General features: G+C 38.2%; 1 protein-coding gene across 4 annotated transcripts in view; it reads left to right on the top strand.

Moving 5' to 3' along the window:
• Positions 1 to 25,167, top strand: part of BMPR2 (bone morphogenetic protein receptor type 2) — a 109,722-nt gene that overhangs the window by 38,432 nt on the left and 46,123 nt on the right. For all 4 annotated transcript variants that reach the window (XM_040603081.1, XM_040603082.1, XM_040603084.1 and 1 more), the window contains exons 2-3: positions 14,737 to 14,910; positions 16,187 to 16,366. In XM_040603081.1, coding sequence (XP_040459015.1) covers positions 14,737 to 14,910; positions 16,187 to 16,366 — 354 coding nt within the window. The remainder of the gene's footprint in view (positions 1 to 14,736; positions 14,911 to 16,186; positions 16,367 to 25,167) is intronic.

Genomic DNA, 25,167 nt, shown 5'->3' with positions numbered 1-25,167 from the left:
TAGCCTTAAGGAGGGAGGTGTTTGGGCATAACAAACTATTTGAACACTCATATAACAAAGACACTTCTTTTACTGAGAGCTATTGGAAGTTTGTGTTTTGCAAATTTTTCTACACATGAAACTGAAAAACTATTTGAAAACATTTTGAAGATAAACCTGTAACTTCCAAATTGTTCAATTTTTCTCTTTCCATGGATTTTGGCATCGGTTTAGTTATTAGTAAGACTTGGGTAGAAGATTGAAAAGTCAAAGCTTCATTGCACAGTGTCCCTGGATCTGAATGGCAGTATTCTGTAATTCTTCCACTTCTTCATTCTGTCAGGTTTTACTGTAAACGTAGTTTATAACTGAAGATTTCCTAAACCACATGCAATTTATATTCCATAAGTTCAATTTTTAAAATGTATAATAAATAAAACAATGAGTTAATATCACATTGTCCTGCTATACCCTTCTTTCTGGCAACAATTGAGTATTCCTGAAAGCACCTTCCAAGCTAGCTAGCTGTCTACAGTCTATGATAATCGGCTGTAATGGCACATAGGCAGCTGGTTTGCTAATCCTTTGATTGCAGTATTAGTTTGTCTCAGAGATTCTGAAAACTTGTCTGATCCTGTAAACGTGTTTAGTGAATATAGTAGACTAAATTATATCTTGCCTTAAGACTCTAAAACACATAATCAGGTTATGAGTTGTGTATTTTCACTGTGCTACTGGGTTTTTCCCTTTTTTGATAGCTGTGTTTATGTTTAAAAGAAAGAAAAACATATCTGTTCTGAAACTGTTTAGCAAAAACTTTGAACTTAAATTCATTTAACATTGGAAGGATTTGTATTTTAATCACTAGAAATTGTTCTTATCTGGCTTATCACCATGTCAAGTAATTCAGGCTCGGATCAGGATCTTTTACTTAGAGATTGCAAATAAGATTTCCATTATACAAATCTAGTAAGAAGAATGGGAAACATACTTTGTGTATATGTATGGCTCATTTAAAATATCCAGTATCCTGTACAATGCTGTATTTTTGATAAAGAAACATAACTTTTAATAATGCATCTGCAGACATGAGTGTTTTTTCCATGTTATACTTTAATTTTCATAAGTTTGAGCCAGTTTGCTAGAAAATAAGTACATGAATTAATAAACTTGATCTGAAATTCTTTAAAGTTGCTATTTAAATGTTTACTGCAAGCTATATTGCTTTCTAATGTTTCTAGCTCAAATTAAAGAGAAAAACTTACTTTATTCAGTTCATAAACAATAACATTCTCAGCAGTGGCTGACACAGTGCTTGATTATAGTTCTTTTTCTAGAGACAGCGAAACCAACTAGCTAATACTTGTTCAGTATGCCTATAATAAATGTATATACCACTTTGTGCTTTTATAAGACTAAAGGCTTTCAAAAAAGGTGAAAATGTGGAGGAAAAAACCTCTTCCCTGGTAAATTCTGCCGTTGTGAAGCCTCTAATTTTTTTTTTCCTTGTTAGATGAGATTTGTCTTTGTTCCTTCCTTGTTAGTCCCAAATGCCAGGATGCTATTTGTGCTTATTTCCTGTCCTTAAAGCATGTCTGATTCAGAAAAAGTGTGGATTCTAAAAATCACGGACTGAAGTGCTTATTTTATCTACCTATGTCTGTGGCAGAGAGCTAGAGCGTTCATGGGGAAGCCCTTGTGCAGTCTGGCTCTGTGCTTACCCCTGGGACGGCAGGTTGGTGGGTCAGGCTTGCTAGTGACCCAAAGAACCTGATGTTTTCTGCTTACGCTACCTGTTGTTTCTTGTGAGACGTTTTAGCTGTGCTACCAGGAGTGTATATATAGGGTGAGGAGTTAAGATGGTCTTTCAAGCATAATTGTAGTTGTCATCCTCAGGTGTGTAATGCAAAATGTTAAGGAAGTTGATTACAGTCTTTTCTTTGAGTGTCTATATTTTGGGAGTGCCCTTTTCCATGCTTCCTGTCATTAGCATCAACAAAGATAATTAAAAACAATCTTCTGCTGTTTATAATAATTTTTTTGTTTCCTTGTCCCCAGAAGTTTGTTTCTTAGGTGTGACGTACTGTACTTCAGTACATGAAAGCCAGTCCTTGAAACAAAAGTGTGTTCAGTAATCTGGGCTTGTCTGTGTGTACCAACCATGCACTTTTTGACTGCATAAGTTTAGAAACCAGAAGTTAATGAAGAGCTTGTCTTGACTAGACACTGGTTTTTCTGACTACACAGAGTTTTCAAAAGTTAGTTTATATCACCTTCTTAGCTGATGAAGATGTTACTAGTACAACAAAGATTTAAATGTGAAAGAATAAATGTGTGAAGAATATGTATCAATTGGTTTTATATAGTTCAGTGCTGTGCCCATAAATTTCTAACAATTTACACACTGTAACACCAAGAAATACATGAACAGTGGCCTCTGTTCAGTGGGCTGGTAACTTTGAAGTCTAGCAGAAGCAAAAGTCACTATTTTCCGGTTTTGCCCAGTTCAACAAACACCCATAAATACCTTTAGCTCACAATTCTTTTCATACCTTCTCTCAGTTAAGGAACAGGAGTTTCTTAAGAGTAGGAGTGTTTGAAGTAGGTCCCAGGTTCCTCCCAGAATCTCTTACTCCTTGATAATACTCTGTGCTCTCCATGAAGTTGCTTTCACCTTGCATCGGCCAAATTAAGGTGCCTAGGAAGCAGTCATGTTGACCATGCTCTTGACTCAAGATGACGATGGTTTGTGGGATACCATTAAATGCCTTGAAGAGAAAGACTTGAGATGGTTTGGAACTTAAACATATATTCTTTGAGGAGTTCTGAAAGGGTGGTGGGCTTGATAGCCTCATAAAACCTGTCAAGGTGGGAGCTAGTTTTTGCCTTTTGCTCCTCTTGTGATTTTTTTCAGAGTTAAGATTTCAGAGCCAAATAGAAAATATTTCTGTAGTCAGTCAACAGATAATATAATGTATATTACTGAGGGCAAAATATGATTACAATTTTGGAACTAAATTTCCTTGTAGCTTCAGATCACAGAATGTTTGCCAGTTTTCAAATGTTTCAGCGTATTGTCAGTAGTATAAGTTCCCTAAAAATGTTTATCAGAATTTTGGTAAAATACTGTAAAAGACAGGCTGTATGGGTACTATCGTTCTCCACATTGAAGCTATTGAAAAGTTTTTGAGAAAATGTTTTAGTAATGCATGCAATGGAAATGGCATCCCTGCTTGCTAGAAAAGTAGGTATGTTGCATATGTTAGGGGAATTTCCAGTAACAGACTTTTTTTCAAGGGATTCTAAAGTAGACTCTGAAATAATTAATTTTGTCTGGGAAGTTTGTCACATCTGAGTTTGGGGGAGAAGTACCACATCATTACTTTGCTTTTACTGTTGCTCTTGATGCAGAGTTTCCTGTGTTATTCCATGCAGATACTTTACTTTGACAGCCCAGATAAACAAAAGCCAGACGCTCATACCCAGAAAAAAATCCCTGAACTCCAGTCTAGGGCAAAGATAAAGAATTTGGACTTCTTCAGTTCTGTGAATAGACACCGGCCACTGGAAAAGATTATGTGTGACTAAGGCTGTGATTTCTGTTCTGGCATAATCGCTAAACAGTAACATGAAGATGCTTATTTTTCTCTGAATGGAGACATAGTTGTTTAGGAAGTGAATAATATTTAAACAAATAGATTGGAAAAATGCTATGTTTGTTTAAATCCTGCAATATACATATTCATGCGTTCAAGAGATTAAATGTAGGCCGGGATTTTTCCAGGAGAGCTGGTTAAGTTGGATGTCCAAAATCACATCGAGTCAGTGAAAGCCAGCTATGTCCTTCCCAATGTTTTTCCTGAAATCTGGGTTTAAATGACCTTTAGCTTGAGTTGAAGTAATACTTAAATAAAGTAGAAGATACATATTAAAGCTGGCTTACAATACTTTTTGTTGAAAATGTATTGGTTTTTTTCTCCCAACATTGTGAGGCTGTGAGTAGATTCTTTCTGAGCTGATACAACTAGGTGTAAAGACTGGAATTCCTGTTTGCTCATGGGGTAAAAAAAAGAGATCATTTCATCTTGAGACAAGAAGACGACACAAATCAGACAATGTGACTGAAGCCACAGAGATGCTTTCTGCCTTGTGAAGTCCCCACAGAAAATGGTTGTCTTACTAAAAACTGTGGAAGCTCTAAGATGGTTGCAAAAAACAAGCAGAGTTGAGAGTAAATGTTTTTATGCTTCTTATTCCACTAATGTGTTTAGATTAGGTTCTCCCTTGAGTGAGTGTTAAGCGTACTCCATGTTTTGACACTTCTATGGTATTTAATGGTTTAATTGTATAAGTTTTATGCTGATTTACTTCTACTTCCCAGTATTTGAGTACTGACAGCTTTTTCAGAAGGGTATTTGAGTATGCCTGGGCCCTTGCATTTCCACATAGGACAAGCTGACTGTATTTTGCTATGGTGTGGAATGTGAAGGTTTTGGAAATGTCCATAAACTCTAGAAGTTGAAGTCTGATGACAAAGATGAGTATCTTTAAAGCTAACAAAGTGAATGCTAAAATGCCATGGTGTTTTACTGTTTTCACAACATTAAAAAAAACCAACAAACCCACCCCAAAACCACCAAACCTGCTGGAATCTCCTGCTGCAAAGCCTTTAGCTGTTACTTAAATGAAAAGTTGTGCGATAAAATGTCATTAGTCTTGTGTAATCATTGAACTAAGATAATGTTATCATTTTTTTCACATACCAGAGTGTGCTTTTCACTGCTAGCAGGTGATATATTTAGAAATTTCCTATTGGACAGATTGATAACCTTCCTCTGCTACCTGTTTGTTACAAACATTTTGTTTTAATTCTGTCTTGTTAAAAATCAATGGCAATTTAGCATAAGGGAAAAAGAAGGAAGAAACCTGCTGAACTAGACAGACTTATACAATAAAAACAAATGTCCTAACTGCATACTAGCTGAACACAGCTATAAAACCATGTTAAGGAAAACGCTGAATCATTGATGGAGGTATATTGTTTTTCTGGTTTAGATACATACATTCTGGAGGAAATCTTGTAAGGTGGAGGAAGCTCTGATTAGTGGCCAGAGGTAGCCAAAGGTCAGCTTGTTAGGGCTCCAGCTGAGACTTCAGGACACTTGGTTTTAGTTCTGTAGTTTGTCCTTCTCTGACCCTGGCTGAGTCGATGAAATATATCCTCATTACAGATTCAGCTTGAATCTTTCGCCCTATCAGGTGAAAAATGCCCCAGCCTCTTGATGCAAACCATGAACGAGTATTGACTCTGTTGATTCAAATTTGCTTGAAATTTGTGAATTTTGTCCCAGCAGATTTTATGCCAGGACACAGGTGTTGCTAGCTTTCTTGCCACTTACCTTGTGTTCTTGCCACATGGATAAAATTTTGGTTCTGTGGTAGTGCCTGATTTGGATGAGGCTGGCACAACGAGGTGGTCTGGTTGTCCTCAGAAATGTTTAGAAAGGCTGTGGAAATAAGGCAGTGACACATTTTATGGGCAGTAAGCTCACGTATTTTTGCATAACATCTGGCAGCATTTGGGGACTACATAATTTGTCAGCTGCTAGCAATAAATCTCTGCCATCCTGTTGCTCTCCTGCACAGCTCCTCTTGCTTAAGCTGGGTTCTTCTAAGGTAACGCTTCCTTTGAGAGTAAATCTGGGGTAAAGCAGAACAAGGCCTTCATTAAAAAATTTGAGTTGACTAATTTTTGGCCGCACCATACCTCTCTATTTACATTAATAGCAACTCATTAAATTCCTGGTATGGTGCATGCATCTAACACCAGTGAGCTGAATATGGGGCATGTGGCAGTGGCCCTGTAGCCCTGAGGCTGTGAGGAGAGGGGGTCTGCACATCCCAGACGGGGCTGACAGAAGGCCATGGCTCGTGTGCCACGTGTGGTGCAAGACACAGTTCCTGGGTGGGCAGCCAAGTGTGAGCCTCGTGCAGGACATGCGAGATACAACACAGCTGCCGCATGATCTTGTTTTATTTATTTAATGCTAAAGGACCACTGTTACTTCAGAATGAAGCTGAAACACCGTGCCCAAGTACTGGTGAAGAATACACAACAGGAAAAGTTGGTGTCTCTGTCGCTGCTGGTAACGTTGCTCAGCAGACAGCACTGTGGTGTCGCCCTTTCTAGGGAGTAAAGAGAGAAAAGCGATTGCAAATTTGCTTGCTTGCTTACAGGTTAGATTGAGGAGAAGGAAAGACTAAAGGACGTCCGTGTACAGAAAACAAGTTGAGTTTTCTAGTCTCATGATCTTTTGACGGAAGTGTCTTGTAATGAACAGAAATGATCTAGTCCTCTGCATATTCAGTCACATAATGGCTTTGAAATGGGTATCAGTACTAGCAATCGTTTTAGTTTTGGCACTAGTTTTCAATCAAAGCCTGGCTCTGTGTAACTGCCAGCATTTGAAACTGATGTTACGTAGCAAAAGCAGGCAAACCCAAAATAATTTTCATCAGTGAAGGCTAAGGACATGCAGTACTGTGGATAGATTATTCCAGACTTTAACAGTGAGTATAAACTGTAAGGGGTTATTGTCAAAATATATTTTGCAGTGCATCTTGAGGTACGTAATATGTCCTATAAAATATAGGTGGAGCATTAATGGTTGTGATGGGTATTTCCTCTCTTTTTGTTAGAAGTAAAAAAGCCTACAGCCATAGATGTAAATTTCTGAAGCATTTTTCTTTATTTTCCTGCCTCCCTCCTGGGAGTTCCTACTGTATTCTCTAATGCAAATTTCCATTCTTTCTTATTCATGTCTTGATGATATTAAACTAGTGGTTGCGTTTGTGGAGCCCACCTGGAAGACCTCTAACACAGAAGTTCACTGTACAGCAATAAGCTGTGCTGTCTCCCCGGCCACACGCTCCCTGGCTGCGTGTTGCACCGTGGTGCTCCTGACCTCTTGCTCAGAAAGTCCCCGGGGCCATTTCTGGCTGGTTGAAGACCTTCATGCTCTCATGCCCGATCCTTAAGCAGGCAATTTATTTACCTTCCTGACCAGTTAGTGCAGTTCTCTGCTGTGCAGTTGGTCAAACACGCTACAAAGCAGAGTGCTGGAAGTGTAAACACGTGGAAGATTACCAGCAGTTTAGCTTTTTTCCTCCCACTCTAAGTTAGTATTAAGGACCATCTGTCTGTAAAGAATGGCTTCTTTCAAAAGGCGTCTGCTTGTGATATATTTTTATATAAGTGTATACACATTTAGAAAAGTTTCTGATTAAAACCTCTGAGGAGAAAAAGATGAAAAAAAGCAGCAGTAATGCTTGTTAAGTGATGATTTCTTCAGGTTTCTGTTTCTCTGTGCATCACACCAGTATTCAGCTATCGGTAGTTGAAAGGATGTACTCAAAGGAGCCTCCTGATGTACATTACTTTAATCGCCCTCCTTTTAATAGTTTGCATTATGAAGACACGTGCTATCTCGTAACTGTGCCTCGAGGGTGATGATGTTTCCCCATATTGTGTAAATAAGAGAACTCCATAGAGAGCTGACAGGGCCAGAAGAAAACAGGTTTTGTGTCTTTGGCTGTTCTGATGAAAATCTCAGTAATTCAAAGTTACAGAACAAAACCCTTAATCTTTTACAAAAAAACTGTTGAAGCCTAATGAGGTTCCCAGTTGAACATATTTAAAGGAATCCCATTACAGGCAAACAAACGCTCAGAAACCTTTTTAACTTTTTGTCTTTTCTCAAGTCTTCACCTATGTGGTCATGAAGGCAGCTGGACATAATTACCGCCACGGTACCCACATATGTGGTCCTTGATGCTAGCAAGTCTGTTCTTGTAGGTTACGTGCAAGTTTGTCTTGACTGTTATCATGGATTCTTGTATTCATGACTTGCATCACAAAATGTATTGCCTGGCATTAATTGTAAAGTGGCAAATGTTTGTTTATTTATTTTTAATCCCCACAGTTAGAACATGGAGTAGAATATTTCTTTGTAGCATCTGAATAACATTTGAGTCCTTTTTCCTTCCTTTCCCCCTGCCTTTGCACTTGATGCAGATTCCATGTACTGCACTGAATAGATGAAATGTCAGGAAGTGTCGATTAAGTACTAATGGAACTGACTTCCTATGCTATTAATGAAAACATGACTCATGTTCTCAGGATTTGCAGTTGGATTCCTGTAACTTTTTGGTATTTCTGTTTTAATTGTTTTCAGTAATTATGTTTTCGTAGAACACAAAATGATTGCAAAAGAACTAGTATATTAAAAGCAATAACAGCATATTCATTTGTTTAAAATGAGCCTAATACGAACGAATCATAGATTCATAGCATGCAAGATTTCTGACAGTCAGTAGATGCACTTGTAATTTTCCTTTGATCTTTGCTGTTCAGAAGTATCTTTTGTGGGGAACAGAGGAAAATATTAAAATAGTAAATGTATCTCAGTGTTTTTCTAGCAAACCACTACAGACATCCAGACTTCATTTATTTTTGTGAATCACTTCTCTGTTCTTGAGCAATTGGAAATAGCAGTACAGTTACAGGGAGAAAATATTGAAATCAACAGTATAGTATTTATCCTATAATAACTTGCTTTTTCTGTCATCTTTTGTTGACAGTAGAACTGATAATTGCTAAGACTAATCATGTCAAAACCCGAGCCATATGCCAGAGGGTAATTCCTGAAGCCCTGGTGCTTTTTCTTGAGGCTCTGTAGTGGCATAGGGATGAACCTCATGCTCCCTTGAGCACTGCGGCAGTAAGAGTGAGCCACAGGATGGACTTGGGAAACTACAGCCAATTCCCAGTTCCTTTATGACTTCAGGAAAGTAATTTAATGTAGTCTGTTTCCCTAGTCTCCTTTCGAAATAAGACAATAAGGTTTCACAATCTCCTTCAGGTTAAGTCTGTTAATGTGCACGTGGTGATCAGATGGCAACCAAGCAGGAAAGCTAAGAACAGTTTGTTTCTTAGACTGTTTCTTGAAGCATCCGTACTCGGTTGTTATGCCGCTCATGTTTTAAGCAGAGTTTTGAAACTGGACAGTAAAGTGAATTTTTATTTAAATACAGGTGTAAAGTAGGCTGGAGAGCAGCAGAACTGATTTTGGGTTTTTTTCTGAGTTACGATAAGGAAGTGAAGAGCTTGCCCTGTTCCCAGTGGCTTTTTTCCCTTGGTAGAACTTCTGGAAATGGTGCCTTCTCTTCTTGTCTTTGTTGGAGATCTCTGCTGAATGAGAGAGTGGAAGTTTGAGTTAATTTTTTTGGTTTTATTCAGTTGTTTTGACATAGTTTGTCTGGTACAGAAGTTCAAGAGGAATCAAAAATAGGCATTTAATTATAAATAATTCACAATTTGTTCTGGTTTTACTTTTGTCCTTTTCAATGTCAGCCCAACTCTTGCTACTGCAGATCTCTGTAGTAGCAAACTTTTCAGTGGTGTATGATGTTGTAAGCATTCAATTGCCATTTGTTTCTTTCAAAATTTCTCTTATAGTCTTTCATTAAAGGTGAATTAGAAACGAGCTGAGTGTATAATGGATTCCATCCATGTGATGAGCAAATATAGTTTACTATGAAGGTTACTTTATAAAGATAATGGAAGTACCAAAAGTCCTTCTCTTCTTACATATTGTGAGAGAAATAATAAATGGATGTTTCTTAGTTTTGAAGGTAGCCTTTAAATGTGACTTTCTCCTCTTTGTAGTCATAACTTCCATATTTCTAAAATTACACTTGCCACGTGCTGGTTTGATCAGATAATTGTGTTTAAGTACAGTGCACTCTCCAGAGGTGTCTACCCCCACCCACAAAAAACCCAAGTTGCTCATTTCATTTCAGTAGCTTTTTAATCTTTGGGGGAATATATGCATCTTTGGCATTTTTTTCTGTTTGTTGTGCTTTAGACCTAATGATGAGAGAGTTATTATAGAATTACACATTTATAGAGAAACTGTAATCCAAGTTAATTTTAATGATTTTCTGTGGTTATTTTTTGCGATGCTTAACTTGTGCAGGAGTAATAAGATCGATAGCTTAAAAGCACCTGTAAAAGAGTTGAAACAACATGATTTTATTTTTTTTTTAGTAAGAGCAGGGCTCTGGAAGATGACTGCAGCCATGCAGCAGATGTCCTGTGAAACCTGTGCTGCCACTTGCCTTGGTGCTTGCGCTTAGTTTTCTTTGTACGCTGGGACATTTCATATCTGGGCAAATGTACTGTATAATCTGATCTGTAAATGGTTTCTGCGTTTTGCTGATTTAAGGATACACTGCTGGCGCATCTTGAATCTGTGAAATCTAAGGAAAGGAGTGCTGCATGGTGAACTGCTTATGGGCTCTTAATATCTGATGGGCACACCTGTCTACAGGGGCTTTGCCCTTCGTTTTCCTGACATAGGCAGCAAATGAACTGGATTTATCAAGTGGATCAGATCAAGAGCCTCCAACTTCATAGGATAAGTTGTTTATTTTAATTGCTCTTGTTGTTTAGTAAAGATATTGACATTAAGATATTTCCTTGGGTTTGGATCTATTTGAACTGAAGACAAACAAGATAATCTGGTAGTTCTAGTCTTACCCTACCATTTTGCCTGCCTTGGAGACAAAAAATAGCAAGTAGCCCAGCTGAGTAATTCTGGTTTTCTGTCTGGTTGCTGCACACTGAGTACCTCGGGACCTGTGTCCTGCAAGAATCACAGGATAGCTGAGGTTGGAAGGGACCTCTGGAGGTCATCTTGTCCAACACCCTGTGAAGGCAGGGTCACCTAGAGCTGGTTGCCCAGCACCATTTCCAGATGGGATCTGAATATCTTCAAGGATGGAGTTTTGGAAAAAGCGGGTTTGGAATTGTTTCCAGCTAAGCCGCTATAGAGAGCGTTAGTAGTTGCCCTTTCACATTGCAGCTGCAGAGCTTCCAAGGGACAGGTAGATGTGTTTCAGCTCTGAATGTACCGTGCATAGCTGTTGGCTCCCACGATGTCAGACATAAAAGGTTGTCCATGAGAAACACATATCAATCTAAATAAGCAACAGTATTTTACCTTGAAGAGGTAGGATTTCTGTTGAAATAAGTAAAGATTATAACAGGCACCCCAGTACTTCTGTGTGTTCTTATAGTAGTATCTCCATTTTTGGGAGGGAACGTTTAAAGCATACTGATCTAGCCCGGAGGCTGCTTTCAAGGCCTGACTTAAAAGTATTCCAATATTAAAAGTTTTTAGAGCTAACTAGTTTCCGTTACCAGGAAGAAGGAAACCTTACTGCCAGATTCCCAGAGCAGGAATGTGCCAAAATCATGCAAAGAAATTGCAGCAGCTCATCTATTCTGTTGTTCTTCAGGATGGTTTCTGGATATCTGAATGGCCTATCCAATTTTCTTTGGCTTTACAGCTTCAAAAATGAAGCTACAGAGGCCATAGAGAAAAATAAAGTAGCTTTTGTTATGTGTCCCCTGTTCTCCAGATGTTCCATGCCATCAGGGAAGGGGCAGGGGTCAGCAGAGTATTGCAATGGGTACTGCTCCCACAGGGGTTGTACTACTCTAACTTATAATCGAAGCAGGAATGTGCAATGATCAGCATGAAAGCTCTAGTTGTTGGGTGAGTAACCTTTATTTTTTGTTGGAGAAGTTTCTCACTGAGATCATCTGACACTAAATTGTGGCACATTAACTTGCGCTTTTATTAGTTTGCTAGAAAACTGATAAAGATACGCATTCAGGTTGGTGTAGCAGTGGGTGTTCTACCCTCCCGTCTGCAGGTATTCTTACAGGGCAATACATTTTGTTTAAATCAGAAAAGCTTTTGGTAGCAACTGTTATTTTCTGTAGTGTGTGGCTGGACAGCATCTAGCGTGATGGTTAACAACTTTCCAAGTATCTTCTGCATGTTCTTGCCTCTCAACGTTGATCCTAAGAGATTTTTAGATAGGTTAAAGAGACCAGAAAAGTAGGCAGTTAAAGCTGTCTGTGTCTCTGGAGCACAGACATGATGCATATAAATATATTTTTGAGTAGAAAGCAAAACCAAAAGGTTTTTTCTTTTATTTCATTAGTTCAGAGGTGAAAAGATTGATTTTTTTGTTTGTTTGGTTTTTTTTTTTTTTTTTTTTTTTTTTTTTTTTTTTTTTTTAGAACCTATTGAGGTATTATGAAAGTGCACTTCCCTGGAATTACTTTTTGGTTTTTCTAAACCAGAGGTTTTTGATAAGGAAACCAAATCTGTGTGGCTGTCTTACAAATTCTGTTCTTTTTAATTTTTTATTCACAATAAAGGCAAATTATGAAAGGGCTTATCTTGCAGCAATTTGAGCATTCTGTAAACAACCAACATCTCAGGTGACCTTAGTCCCACTCAGCTATCACATGCAACTGATTCAAAAACCTTTGTAGCGTCCCTAGGAGCAGATATTTCTTAATAAAAATGTATTAATATAAAATTTCGTATTTCAGAAAGCCATATAATTCTGTCACATTCTCTCCTGAAAATTACAGTTCCATGATAATTTTTTCGCCTTTCTATTTTCACTAAGTTAGTCGGCTCCGGTTCCTTTATGGCATTGGACTACTGTCCTTTCACACATTGTTCCTTGGCCAGTCCCATGTCATGTAGCAGAGAATGCAGGACAGATGCTTCACGCCTGGCATACTCAGCTGTTCCTGAGAATAAAACTACTACGTGCGACTGGCAAGTACTGCTTGAGGCAGCATATGCTAGCTGTTAATGTGTGACCTTTTTGTCCTCAGTAACTTGAATAACTCTACTCATTTAGAAAGGAAAAAAATTAGATATGAAATTTAGGCAACAAGAGTTTCTGATTATCAAGCCCAGTGCTTTATAATAAATGTATTTATTACTTCAAAACTCTAGTTCCAGATGTAAAGTGTTAATGGTACCCTGAGCAGTGTATGGCGAGGTGGGTGAGTAGTGTGGACTGTCAGCCAGGTTACTGGAGTACGTGGAGCTGCAAATGATTGAATTACAGTGACTTAAGAGGTTCCTGTCTCCTTAGCTGAGAGTTTTACCACCACTGGGCTGACATGCAGCTCAACTTACCACACGTGCCCTATCAGACCACTAAAAAATAAGCTAAGTTGCACTATTTTAATTACTGCTGCCACAGAATAAACTGGGAGTCACTGACAGACTGCTTTTCTGGATGGTGTAGCTATTTATGGTTGTCTCTGCATGAGAGAATTATGAATTTCAATTCCTTAATGAATAATAACAGCCTTAGAAGTGAGACATGTATCTGAGTCTCTTGGTTTGTCTTTCTATTACCCAGTCATCTGTGCTGGTGACACGGTGAAACAGCATTTTTGCAGTCAGTGTGCCTTGCTGAAACATGGCTTCTTTGGGGCCAGTGCTGCAGAATGATCAAATAAATACTTAGTGAGGAGATATTTTATACGTAGACAGTGCCTTTAATAACTTACAATTACGTATGCTGTAATTTACTAAGTTCAAAATCTGTTTTACTAAAATACCAGTCTATTCCACCTTGCATCTTTTTGCTACCAGTGCTTTCATGGGAGTTAAAGAACTGGTTAAAATCTAGTTATTGAGATACATAGGACAAGTTCTTACTGCAGTTGGATGTGTGCTGAGCTGTACTACTGAATAAACTGAAGTGCCTTGTAAGTACACACCTAGATTTTCATGCATTTCACAAAGTAATTCCAAGGAAAAGTGAAAATATTCTAAATATCATATTCCTTACAAATGATGGATTTTTTGATCTTGGACTTGATGCCTTTCTGAAGAATTTATTGTTTGAATGTGTTTGCTTTTCCTAAAGGAAAGATGACAGAGGGATATCAGCATGGTTGAGTCCTTTTGTTGAGGTGATATGAACAAAAATAGCAGTAATCATAGGGGTAAAACATATGCATTCTTAAGATACTAAATTTCTGAAGTTTGTATTATTCTTGTAAAAAATATTTTTTTTTGTGGGTGGCTTTGGTTTTGTTGCAATAAACCCCCCCCGAGATTTTTCAGGTGACGATGGGTATTTATTTTGCGCTCTCTGTATGTTTTATAAAATATTGCTGCTGGATATTCCCCAAGGAGGCTTTACAAACAGCATTGCTCCTGTTTACAGGCAGTGTTTCATGGAACTGCTGGTCAATCGTATGGGTTTTACTCTGCCATTAGTATTTCTGTGGGTGGTCATTAATGAAGTTGTGTAAAAGAACCCAAACTGATAGGTTGCTGAGCATAAAGAAGTAAATGTCAGTGTAATGGCTGGATAACATGTAGAAAAGGAGAGTTAGGTCAATAGAAAGAGTGGAAAAACACCTCTGAATTAGGTAGGCACTGGGCTGGGTGGCAGTCTGAAAAAGATCATCTTGCTTTAGGATCTGGAAACAATTAAGGAATGCATGCGGTTGCTGAAGAAACCAGCTAACAGTTGTGTAACTTGTGCTTGAGGACAAACGATGCAGATGATAGAGACTATGCAATGAAATTTTTGTTCTGCACCTGTGAATTTTAAACATTTGCATGTTCATTTTGAAACATCTGCTGAGGGCATTTTTTTGTCCTCTTAATGAAAGTGACTTTCAAGATAGACCTCATTTTTATTTCTGACTGTTGGGAGTACAGTTTAAAGAATGGATATGTGTAATTCAGGGTGGTTTCAAATGTAGGTTTCCAGAAGACCTTAATTGTCCTTTTATTAAAGTTAATATTTTATGCATAAAATCGCTGACAGATGTTGTCCTTTCTTTGTCTAAAGCTGCGCAGAGTGAGGAGCGGCTGTGTGCTTTTAAGGACCCATATCAGCAGGACCACGGAATCAGTGAGAGCCGAATCTCCCAGGAGAATGGCACAATTTTGTGCATGAAAGGTAGTACCTGCTATGGACTTTGGGAAAAAACACGAGAAGGAGACATACATCTTGTAAAACAAGGTATGTAACATTTTAGTGTTAAGTGCAGTAGTTTTGCTACTCTCTTCACTTTTTTGTGATCTAGCCAGCCAATGTGAAAGATGTGCAGCTGCAAAGCTAGATGTTTTGTTTGTATATTGTACAAATGCATTATTTTAAACTTCCCACTTAGCAGTTTTAAATATGAACAGAAAGTTTGTTTGAAATACATGACTTATAAAAGAGACCAAAGAGCAATGTACAGTTGAAGGAGAAAGCACTCTAATTGCTTGTTACTTAGGATATGCACCGTAAGATGGCTTTCTTGAAGGTATCTCGGTGTATGTATTGATGTAATGATACATTTAAAAATGTCTCCTTAAGTGAAAATGTATATTCATGTTGATTGGATGTTTGTTTACAGAGGAAATTGCAGCTATAGCACAAGACTGTCACATATCACTAACGGTCAATTCACTGTTATTCTGTGGGGAAAGTGATGGTAGGGAGGGGCGAAGGGTCTTGCTGTTGCTGGAGAGGTATTTCGATTACCATTCACAGGGGCTCTGCTCTTGATTACTTGGGATACAATTTAATGGAGTGTAAGGAGGAAATGAAAACTGAATGTATTTACAAGCATCCCGTGCAGTTATACATTTGATCTGGTGATCTGCCGAAAGAAGCAGTCTGCTCACCTCTGCCCCCACGTTGCCTCTTCCCTTCCAGGCATTTGTGCATAAATGTCATTAACTGCCATTGACAGTACTTGGGAAGGAACAGTTGCTGCAGGGAGAAAGGGCCTGCATTAACCAAGAGATAAGTTGTGGTCCTGTAGAAGAGTCCAGTGATGCTAACAGTGAGGAAGGACGGAATTTTTAGAAAGGATGTAAGAAGCATCAAACTATAGATGCAGTCTTGCCTAGCTCCGAGGAGGAGACTAGGTCACAGTTTCATCTAGACTGTGGGCCAAAGGGTGGTAATACTGTCCGTGGTATCAGAAATGGGGAATGGCGTACTTCTGCTTAGAAGGCTCAAGAATTCAGGTTTTATCATATTGAGGTTGACAGCTGGACACCCGATGTTAGCTTTCATTGCTGCCCATGTTTTTTCTCCTTGGCTGTGGTAAATTCTGAAAGAAATTCTTCAGGTTTTGGTTTAAAAGGTGGTAGTGAAGTCAGACAAGCAAATTATGATGTGTTTTCACCCCACACACTTAATTTAGGTAATGTGTGGGTTTCTATAGGTGTATTTAATTGTCTATGCAATAGAATTAATTTTATGCCTCCTTTAAAAAGAATTAATTTGCCTCTTTCCATAGGTTGCTGGTCTCATATAGGAGACCCACAAGAGTGTCACTTTGAGGCGTGTATAGTTACAACTACCCCTTCCTTGATTCAGAATGGAACATACCGCTTCTGCTGCTGTAGTACGGACTTGTGTAATGTCAACTTCACGGAAAATTTTCCACCTCCTGACCCTACTGATACAACACCTTACAGTAAGTCAGATGTTTCCATCTCTTGTCATTTCATGGTTTAAATAATTTGGAGAAGGATCCTTCTGTCATGGTACTGTAAAATGCGAAACCTGTGACCTTACTATGTATATGCACCAGAAACGGCGAACAGAACAGAGCTTTTCCATATGAAGATTGCATAGTGCTCTGCAATGAACAAATAAAACGCTTACAAGAGAATTGTTTGTATAGGCATCTGCTGAATGCAGACGACGTTTTCCAAAACGGTCTCTAATCTTGGGTACTTCAGTATTTGGATGCCCAGCATGAAGATCTTTAATTGGGTAGTATTTACAGCTATAGAATGCAAAAAGAATAGTTTGTGTTTAGGAGTGATACTATTTGAATTAACTTCAAGAGAGTAAAGGTACTGATGCTTTCAAAAATAGCGGTAGGATGCAGTCTTTGTAAGTAATTTTGGTCAAAATGGGGGCTTGGCATGCTAAAATAAAACAGTAGCCTTTTACTGGGAAAGTGCATGTGGTATAAATGGGTAAAGAGAGTTGACAAAGCATGGTGCCTTTTGGCTGGTAATACTGTTTGTACAACCAGTAAGCAATCACCGTTCGGTGTCTGAACCTAGCGCTGTGCAATGCAGAACAGACTACTTGTCTCTGGTAATAACCATCTGACTGGGCTCCCTGAATGTGACTGGAGTTAATGCTGTGGAGGGGATTTGGGCAGGACGGGTGAGATAAATCCTTGTCCTTTTCTATCCCCCCAAATTAGGAAGACAACGTTCCTACAAAATAATCATTGCTTGTGCTTCTCCAAGGGAGAAATTACAAGCTGAATTAATCCAGTTATTGGGTGATAAGATCTTCAAATACTTCTAAAGTGGAATTTTTAATACTGAAAGATCTAGCTTGACTTGCAAAGTGTGTGTATGTGTGTGGAGGGGGATATATTAAATTTGTTACACAGCCCTTAATTCACCCAGCTGTAATTGAGTGCTGCAGCATACATTTCTACTGACTCAACTGTTTTGTGTTACTGTGTCACCTTCCATTTTCATAATACGCAAATTTGGCTTTAGGCGTAAGCAAAGTAGGTTGCTGCCTAGCGCAGTTGTCTGCCTGCCTTGACGAGGTTAAGAGATGGAGGTTGGCCATTCCAGCAGTAAGGATGGCCTCATTCACCACTATGGTGGTTTTATTTGTAAAGCTCTACTACTGCTGCATCCGACAGAGGTAGGGCTGCTCCTGGCACTGTAAACCCTGTACACCCACAGCACTGTGGAAGTAGAGGATGTTCTAGGAAGCTGGAAGGGTGAAAAAAGAGAGAGGCTGCAGCATACTGACCCCTGCAACATTACTGACCAGGCACTGGAGTCTCCATGGTCCCTTCTTGACTCTTTTAGAACCCATTTTGGTGCTGCAAGATTTAGTTTTGCCACCTGAATGTCAAGGACAGAATTATTGCTTTGGCAGAGTTCCATTTTTATGGAACTGTTGGGAAGCTTTGAGTTCCCTGCTAGATACCTTACTTGGGCATCATATCAGCCCTGCCTTTAAAGTTGACACAATGCTTTAAAGACATTAGTAAGCTTAGCTGCAAAGGCTGTGGCAATCTATTACCATACCTTTCAGATAATTAAATTGAACATGTCACAGTCATACAGGAAATCTTTTGCAGAAGGTTATTTCAGTATAGCCCATGAATTGTAAGAGCACCATTTCATCTATATTTTTGATAAGGTATTAAAAATGTTGTGCACTGAATAGTTCTTGGATGATGGAAAGTAAGGTGTGTGGCCTCCTAGAACTATATTTATGATCCTGTAAATTTTAAAGCAGATGTGACTGGTTTATGGTTAGTTATGTGAAGCCTGATGAATTCAGCCAACAGTTTACTAAGTCTTTGTAAATGTTTTTCTGCTGATTTCCAGTAAAATTACGCAGAATAAAAAGTTCCTAGAATAGCAAGTGGAAATTCAGCTATAGTTTAAAAGCTAATGGAACCTGAAAACACTACTGATGAACCTAGTCAATTTAAAACTTCATTATTAAGGAAAATTATAGATGTTCTTTTAAAAATGTTTCCTTGCAACTATATGAAGGATCTGTGGAAATAGCAGAGTAGTGTTAGGCCTTTGAGCTAAATCCATCCAGAAAAATAATGGAGGAATAAAACCCCTACTTTATACAATCTTTTAGTTGCAATTTTTTGTAGGATGATTAACAGTGGTGTATTGAAAGATGTAGCTAGACTATAAACAGTTCAAGAAGACTAAGAGTAAGTTATTAAGATCTTAATACATGTTAGTTAAAACAAATCACAGCAAATCTCTTAAATATTGCACTTAACTTTTATGTCATTGTTGTCTTTTAGGATGTCAAAACATGTTTGTCTTGCAACCATATCTGTGTAGTATGGAATACTGTTTTTTTTTTTTTTAGTTCGTATTTGGTCAGGGCATAAATATGAGAAACCCATCCTGTCTTGTAAGAAAGCTTCTATAAAAATGCAAAATGCAAATAAGGACAAACAGGTTCTTGAAGCTTTAAATTTAATCTTTACTGTTGCTTAATGTGCAGCTGATAATTTAAACCAATCATACATCTGAGTAGTCATAATATTCATCTCTCCTATCTTAAAAAAATCCAAGTAGATTTGAGTAGTGTCGGTTGCTAGTCCCTCCAGCTAGAATTTTGCAAATGCTGTAGGATGGGGTATAGTCTGGAGCCCACAGTCTGGAGGTATTGAAAATGCAAAGGCTGAGGTAGCTGTTTCCTGGTGCCAGGAGAAGTAGAGATTGGGGAATGGTCTTTGTTTCAGATCTGAAGATTTTCTTGTGGAGTTTGGAACTACTGAAATGCGGTTCAAAACCAACCTCTCATCCTGAACCTAAGCTTGTACTTTGGGGGGAAAGATATACTTTCTTATGCTTTGCTGAATCACTCATTTTTCTTCCATCTTCGACTTTCACGAGAAATGGACCCAAAAAAATCCATCTTAACTTCAGTCAGTATGTGTACATACCCCTTAACCTGACCAAAAAAGGGCCAACTATGGCTTCCCAGGTAAATGTTTTGAGATGTGTGTTTACTCTATTGGCTTTGTCAAATATTTATTTAGAGACTTGTTAAATATCTGCCTCTTATGTCTGTAAAATGCTTCCTAAATTCTGAGACTGTTTTGAAGACAAATTCATTAGTTATACAATAGTTCATAACGGCCATTTAAATAGAATATAAGTAGCTAAAGAGGTAAATGGTCTCCCTCATTGGTCATAGATACATTGTTGTAATGAAACATTCATGTTGAAATAACATCAAGATGAAAGCAACAAAGACATTTTTAATTTTTTTTTTTTCCCTCAAGGCTGCATTTCTGGCACTGCGAATAAATTAATCTTACAGCAACTGAGTGTTAAGAATATACTTTTATATGACACGTGAGGTATTTGCATGATATATGGAAAAAATCCCTGGCATCAACAGTTGAGCATGAGTGGTACATATTGTTGCTGAAATTATGTAGGTTTTATTCCTCATAGCAACAAAAGGTGTCTGCAGGTTTTAGAGGATTTAGGAAACTTATGTAAAATAAAAGTTTTTGAGTTTTGGATATAAAGAAACTGCCTCACACAGCGACAAAGATGGAGTTTTTTAATTCTGAAACGCTGATAGATGGATTTATCTTTCCAGTGTATTATCCTGGCTTTCCTTTGCCAGCCTTCTTGCTATATATATATTATAAAAATTAATAACAAAATAAATATATATATATATAAAAAAATACATGTCTTTTAAGTGCTCACAGAATTCTGTGGAAACTTGTTGAGGAAAGCTACTATTAGAAAAGTAATTATTAATGTATGCAGCTGGATCAGGTTATTTAATGTAGTAATAGACAGTTTTCACTTAACTATTGCTTTTGAGTGGCAGCAGTTAGACTCATGTTGCTGTGAGCCCATGGTCCAATCTGACTCCCACCGAAGTTGTGTTAGATCATGTCAGACTAATTTTGCAAAGTTGTAGCCCTGCTCCCTCTCAGTTGTTACCTTGAACTGCTTTTCTTCCAGAGAGCAGCACACGATATTAATTTATAATTTAAATGCATTTATTTCAGCTAGGTTCTGCTTGCAGTACCTGATCAGCTAGGTTTGTAGCCAGTGTTTGAGCTGGTTTTTCATTTCTGATCTGCCTAATCTAAGAAAATGCTCTGTAAATAAGCATTTTCCCTTCTTTGCGCTGTATTTTTTTCCCCAGGAGATTTGGATGTACAGCAAAGGGAAAATTACAAACCTTTGCAAGGTGGCAGATCTTCTGTTTTGAAAGATGGAGGCAGGACTGATTCACATGAGCATTAAAATTTGTACCCTTGAAATGATAGGGAGTCAGTAAGGCACATTTTGCCTTCAGTGAAGAGAATAAGGCATTATATGTTGTTGATATACCTTCGCTATGCTATAAGGTAGGTGAGGAAATGTTAAGACAAAAATGAAGGGCCTTAATACCTCTTTAAAAAAAAAGTAAGGTACTTTGAGACAGCGAAGTATTTGATGCAAGAAGATAGTACTGTGCCTCCCAGGAAGTTATTTTAGGGTGCTGTAGAAAATGAAGACTCTGAACTACTGAAAGAGATACAGATGAATGCACATGGAGATTTCTAAATACATGTCTCTGTTGAAAGAGATTATATGTGGAGCAGCTAATAGAGGGGGAAAGAAAATAAAGTGGGATTTTCTTGGGCATGACTATCTAAGATACTGCCATAATGATGAAATATTTTGGACTTCTGGCCAGCTGTTAGCAAATGTATATTTTCTTGAACTTTACATTGCCTTTCTGTCTGAAATCTAATGCATGTTTAAAAGAAATTCTGGTATTATTTATTTTTTGCTGTTTATTTGGTTACAGGAAATGAGTTAACTGCAGAGGGGGTTGTGACAAAGGGTGTACATTGTTACAAATAGCGATAACATTTTGGAAACGTGTGCTAATTAAGGCTATTTCTTGTGTTGTTGCAACTGGGGAAAAGGTGATAGTATTGTGGATTAATGTTGAGGAGAAAAAATAGGAATGAAACTTGTTGCAAGGAGCAAACAAAGTATTAAAGCAATGAGTGTAGAAGGCTGTAGAGGAATGCAAGTCAAAGCCTTAGTTTCTGTAGAATCTGTGGAAGATTTTGCGAGTCACCCAAGATAACTGGTAATGCTTGTTGAGTAACTTCTGTTCAGTGATTCTCATTAGAAATGGATCCATCAGAAGAAGCAGACTCTTTTAAAGATTGCTGGTAGCAGCACTTTAACATCTAAGACATCATAGCCTCCTGAGATTAAACTTGCATCTTTACTGAATTTAAAAGTGAAGCTTTGATGTGCAATTGGAGTCTGAATATGAAATGTTAGCTGTGAAGGCAAAGCCTGCTTAGACAGAAAACTGTACATAGAATTTTTTTCTCTTACGGAAACATTTAATCAGAAAGATGAAGTTGGAGTGTTTTACTTGCACTGAGATTGAAATGTTTTGAAAATGTTTGGAAATGGTTTAAAATTTCTGTTATGTACCAAACCCACAAAATGCTAAAAACTGTGTTAAATAACAACAGACATGTTTATTTGAAAAAGAAGAAACATTTAAAATGTTATTTTTACAAAAAAACCCTCACCCTTGTTTTTTTATGAGTGCATTCCTTATTGTTTTGTCAAACTGCTGTTTGGAGTGCGTTTGATAGGAGAGCTGTACCAGGTAGCTGCAGAGCTGTGCCGACAGGAATTAGCACTGTGTTATGACCTGGAGGTCTGAGAGCAAGGACCTTTGCAAAGTTACATTAAAAATCTGTTGGAATCTGGAAAAAGAGCTTTTTGGATGCAAGGTAGGATCTTATCTTTATCCTGACTTTGCAATAGTGTATTTGGGAAGTGTGAGGGCTATAACTGTGCTTTGTTTCCAGAGGCCTAAAAATATTTTACTTGAGAGTCTTAGAGATGTCAGTTTTTCAAGTAGATATGAACATAACTTTTAGCTTATTCGTTTGATATAATTGTCTGATCTGCAGCTTTGTCATCTTTGAAGCATCCTGCATATTTCTAGTACTACACAGCAAAAATTTTATTTGAGTTTAAGGTCTAGAATGGAGATGGGAAACATCCGTTTTCTGAAATAGTCATTTTTTCCACCTCCAATAATGGTGAAAACATATGTTTTAAGCCAACTAGTATCTGTAAATACAGGTGGCTCACAGTTCTTGTATCATGTGCAGTTCTTGAGGCTCTAATTTGCATCTCTGCTGGAAATTAGTTGCTTATAGTTAGTATGTTTTATGCACTTCTATGAGTTTAAAGATCTGCAAATATCTTTGGGTAATGCAAATACAGTAAATATATTTTTTCCATTTACTGGGAATGCTGAGGATTGTCTGACTTTCATATTGTTGCATAATAAATTCAATGTCATAATTAGCAGAGATCTGTTGTGAGAATGTACATTGGGGCTTTATTGTGAATACCTTATAGACATAAGGCAAAAGTAGGTAAGGCTGCTAAGAATGGGACTCTTTCAGAATGCATTAGTGGAAAATTGGACTGTAAATAAAAAAGGTAGTAGATAAGGAATTGTTTTGCCCATCTCAATGCAAAAAGAGGAACTGACGAGAATGCCATACTTTTTATGTCTTTTTTTAGATGCTGCAATGTGTAATGTAATACATATATACAATGTATACAATATCAACATTATTCTAAACAAATCCTATGATGCTATTTAACAACCCAAATAATTTGAGAAATAGGTAGGATCTCTCCGGAAGGCAGAATGACATATCAGTACACTTTCTGGGAATATTCTAGATCGACAGGCTTTCTGATGTAGTAGTAGTAATAGGCTTCTAATAACTATTCCACCCACTCCAAAAATTTAAAACTGGGTGCTGTTTATCTTAACACTTCAGAGCAAGTTTAGCGGAGATACTGTACATTGTAGTCATTACCAAGCAAAAGTAAAACACTATTTATGTTTTGTGAATGTTCCACTTGTCTTCCCTGTGCTTTTTCAGACAACATTTATTTTCACATCGGATTTGTTGCTATCCCCTTCTTCCTGCCTTGTCATGCTAGAGGCTTCTTGCAGTGAGCAAGGGTGGCCGCAGTGGCTGTGCACAGGCTCCTCTGCTGTTGCAGCTCCTGGCAGAGGGCATTAGCTTCAGAATGCTACAGCTGTATCTTCCTGGGCATTCCTTATATTTGATTTTTACCATGGTTCTACTCTGGTTTTCTTTAACAATGTTGAAATGCATGGAGTTAAGATCAAAAGGAACAAGTATGCTGCAAAGTTCAGTTATAAAGCACTGCTAGGTGCTGCCAGCTGCTACTAATAAATTCTCGCCCCCACCCTGTCACCGGTTTTGCCTGTACCCAGGATGGCAGTGGTGACAAGGGTCTTTGTCTGCGGACTGCTGACCTGGTAAGGGGCAGACGTGGGACTGGAACTGTTAAGCACAAAACGGATAAGCTTACAGATACTGGGTATTGACTGTTCAGTACTATTAAGCTCATCTGTGCAGAATAGTGTTTAGAACATGGGAAATCTTTCATGTCTTTTTCTTGCTCCTTAATTAGACGTTTTCAATAAGCCTCATTTGTTTCTATCCTGTGTGCTAAGCTTGCTGAGAAAAACCTGGTCCCTGTATCGTGGTTTTGCCGAATACATTTTACCCTCTTGATTTTGAAACTGATATGACTTAGAAGTAGAGCTTTAGGTTCTTGGCATTTGACAGACACTCAGAATAGCCCCCTGTTAGCCCAGCTGCTTTGCAGTCGTACCCGAGTTGCTTCCATAGCTCAACACGATGGAACTCGGGCTCCTCAGAGGAGACGGGGAGCCCAGACAGGTGATAAAAGATGTTGGTACTTCAGAGTTGGTCATTAATCACTGTTCCTTTTTGAGCCTTTTTCAGTAGATTTTTTTCTTTGTCTGGAAAACATTGTGATTGTGAAAACCCAACACGTTACTTAACTTTGATTTCTGGCTCCTTTCTTTATAATATGGCATACAGCGCTTCTTCAGAGAGGATGCTGTCTGGAGGTAAACCACTAATGGTATTTCAGTTTGGCACAATCGTAGGAGCTGTAGGTAAATGAAGCGTTTGGTTTTTAATAACGTGATAAGTTGTTTCTAAGAACTCTTGAATTACTTTTAGACAAAAGGTTTTGTCCGTTAGATGTGGGATGGCTCCCAGGGAGGCTGGGGGCAAAGAGCCGCACGCCTCCAGGCCAGGGAGCAGAAGCTGCGGGGCAGCTCCACACTGGGTCGGCTCTGGCTTGCAGGCACTGCAGTCAAAGCCTGGACTCAGGACTGTCTCTGCTTATCTTTGTACATATACACTAAATGATTGTTCTTTATGTGATTTGGTTTCCTCTTACTGCTTTCACAGCTGTGCTGTTGTTGCATCTTGTATTGGGAGTACAAAAACGGTTAGGAGATGTACTTGATATAAGCTATTATTTGTCTCCTTCCAGCATGAGACAAAATTGCTGCATGTGGATGGATACTGGGGATCAGGGTTTTAAATTTGTTTTCCTTACAAAGAAAGCTTATGTCCTTTTTATTAATAAAGTCAATGGCAAATTAAGTAATTGCCTCAGGTGTTTGAATTGTGAACCTCTGACTAACTCCGGAATTTTGAATGTGAAGTTTCATAACTGGGTATCTAGCTCCTGACATGTCATCCTGGCTATGGATACCTCCGTTATTTCTGAAGACCTGAGCTGTTGGGGCTGTTCTGAAGTCACAGAGATCTGAGGTGATCTTTGCGTTTTCTGGCTAACGGAAACCATG

The sequence above is a fragment of the Falco naumanni genome, chromosome 8 (assembly GCF_017639655.2).
Source record: "Falco naumanni isolate bFalNau1 chromosome 8, bFalNau1.pat, whole genome shotgun sequence".
Classification (NCBI taxonomy): Eukaryota; Metazoa; Chordata; class Aves; order Falconiformes; family Falconidae; genus Falco; species Falco naumanni.
The sequence above is the reverse complement of the archived record's forward strand: the minus strand, read 5'-3'. Positions and strand labels throughout refer to the sequence as shown.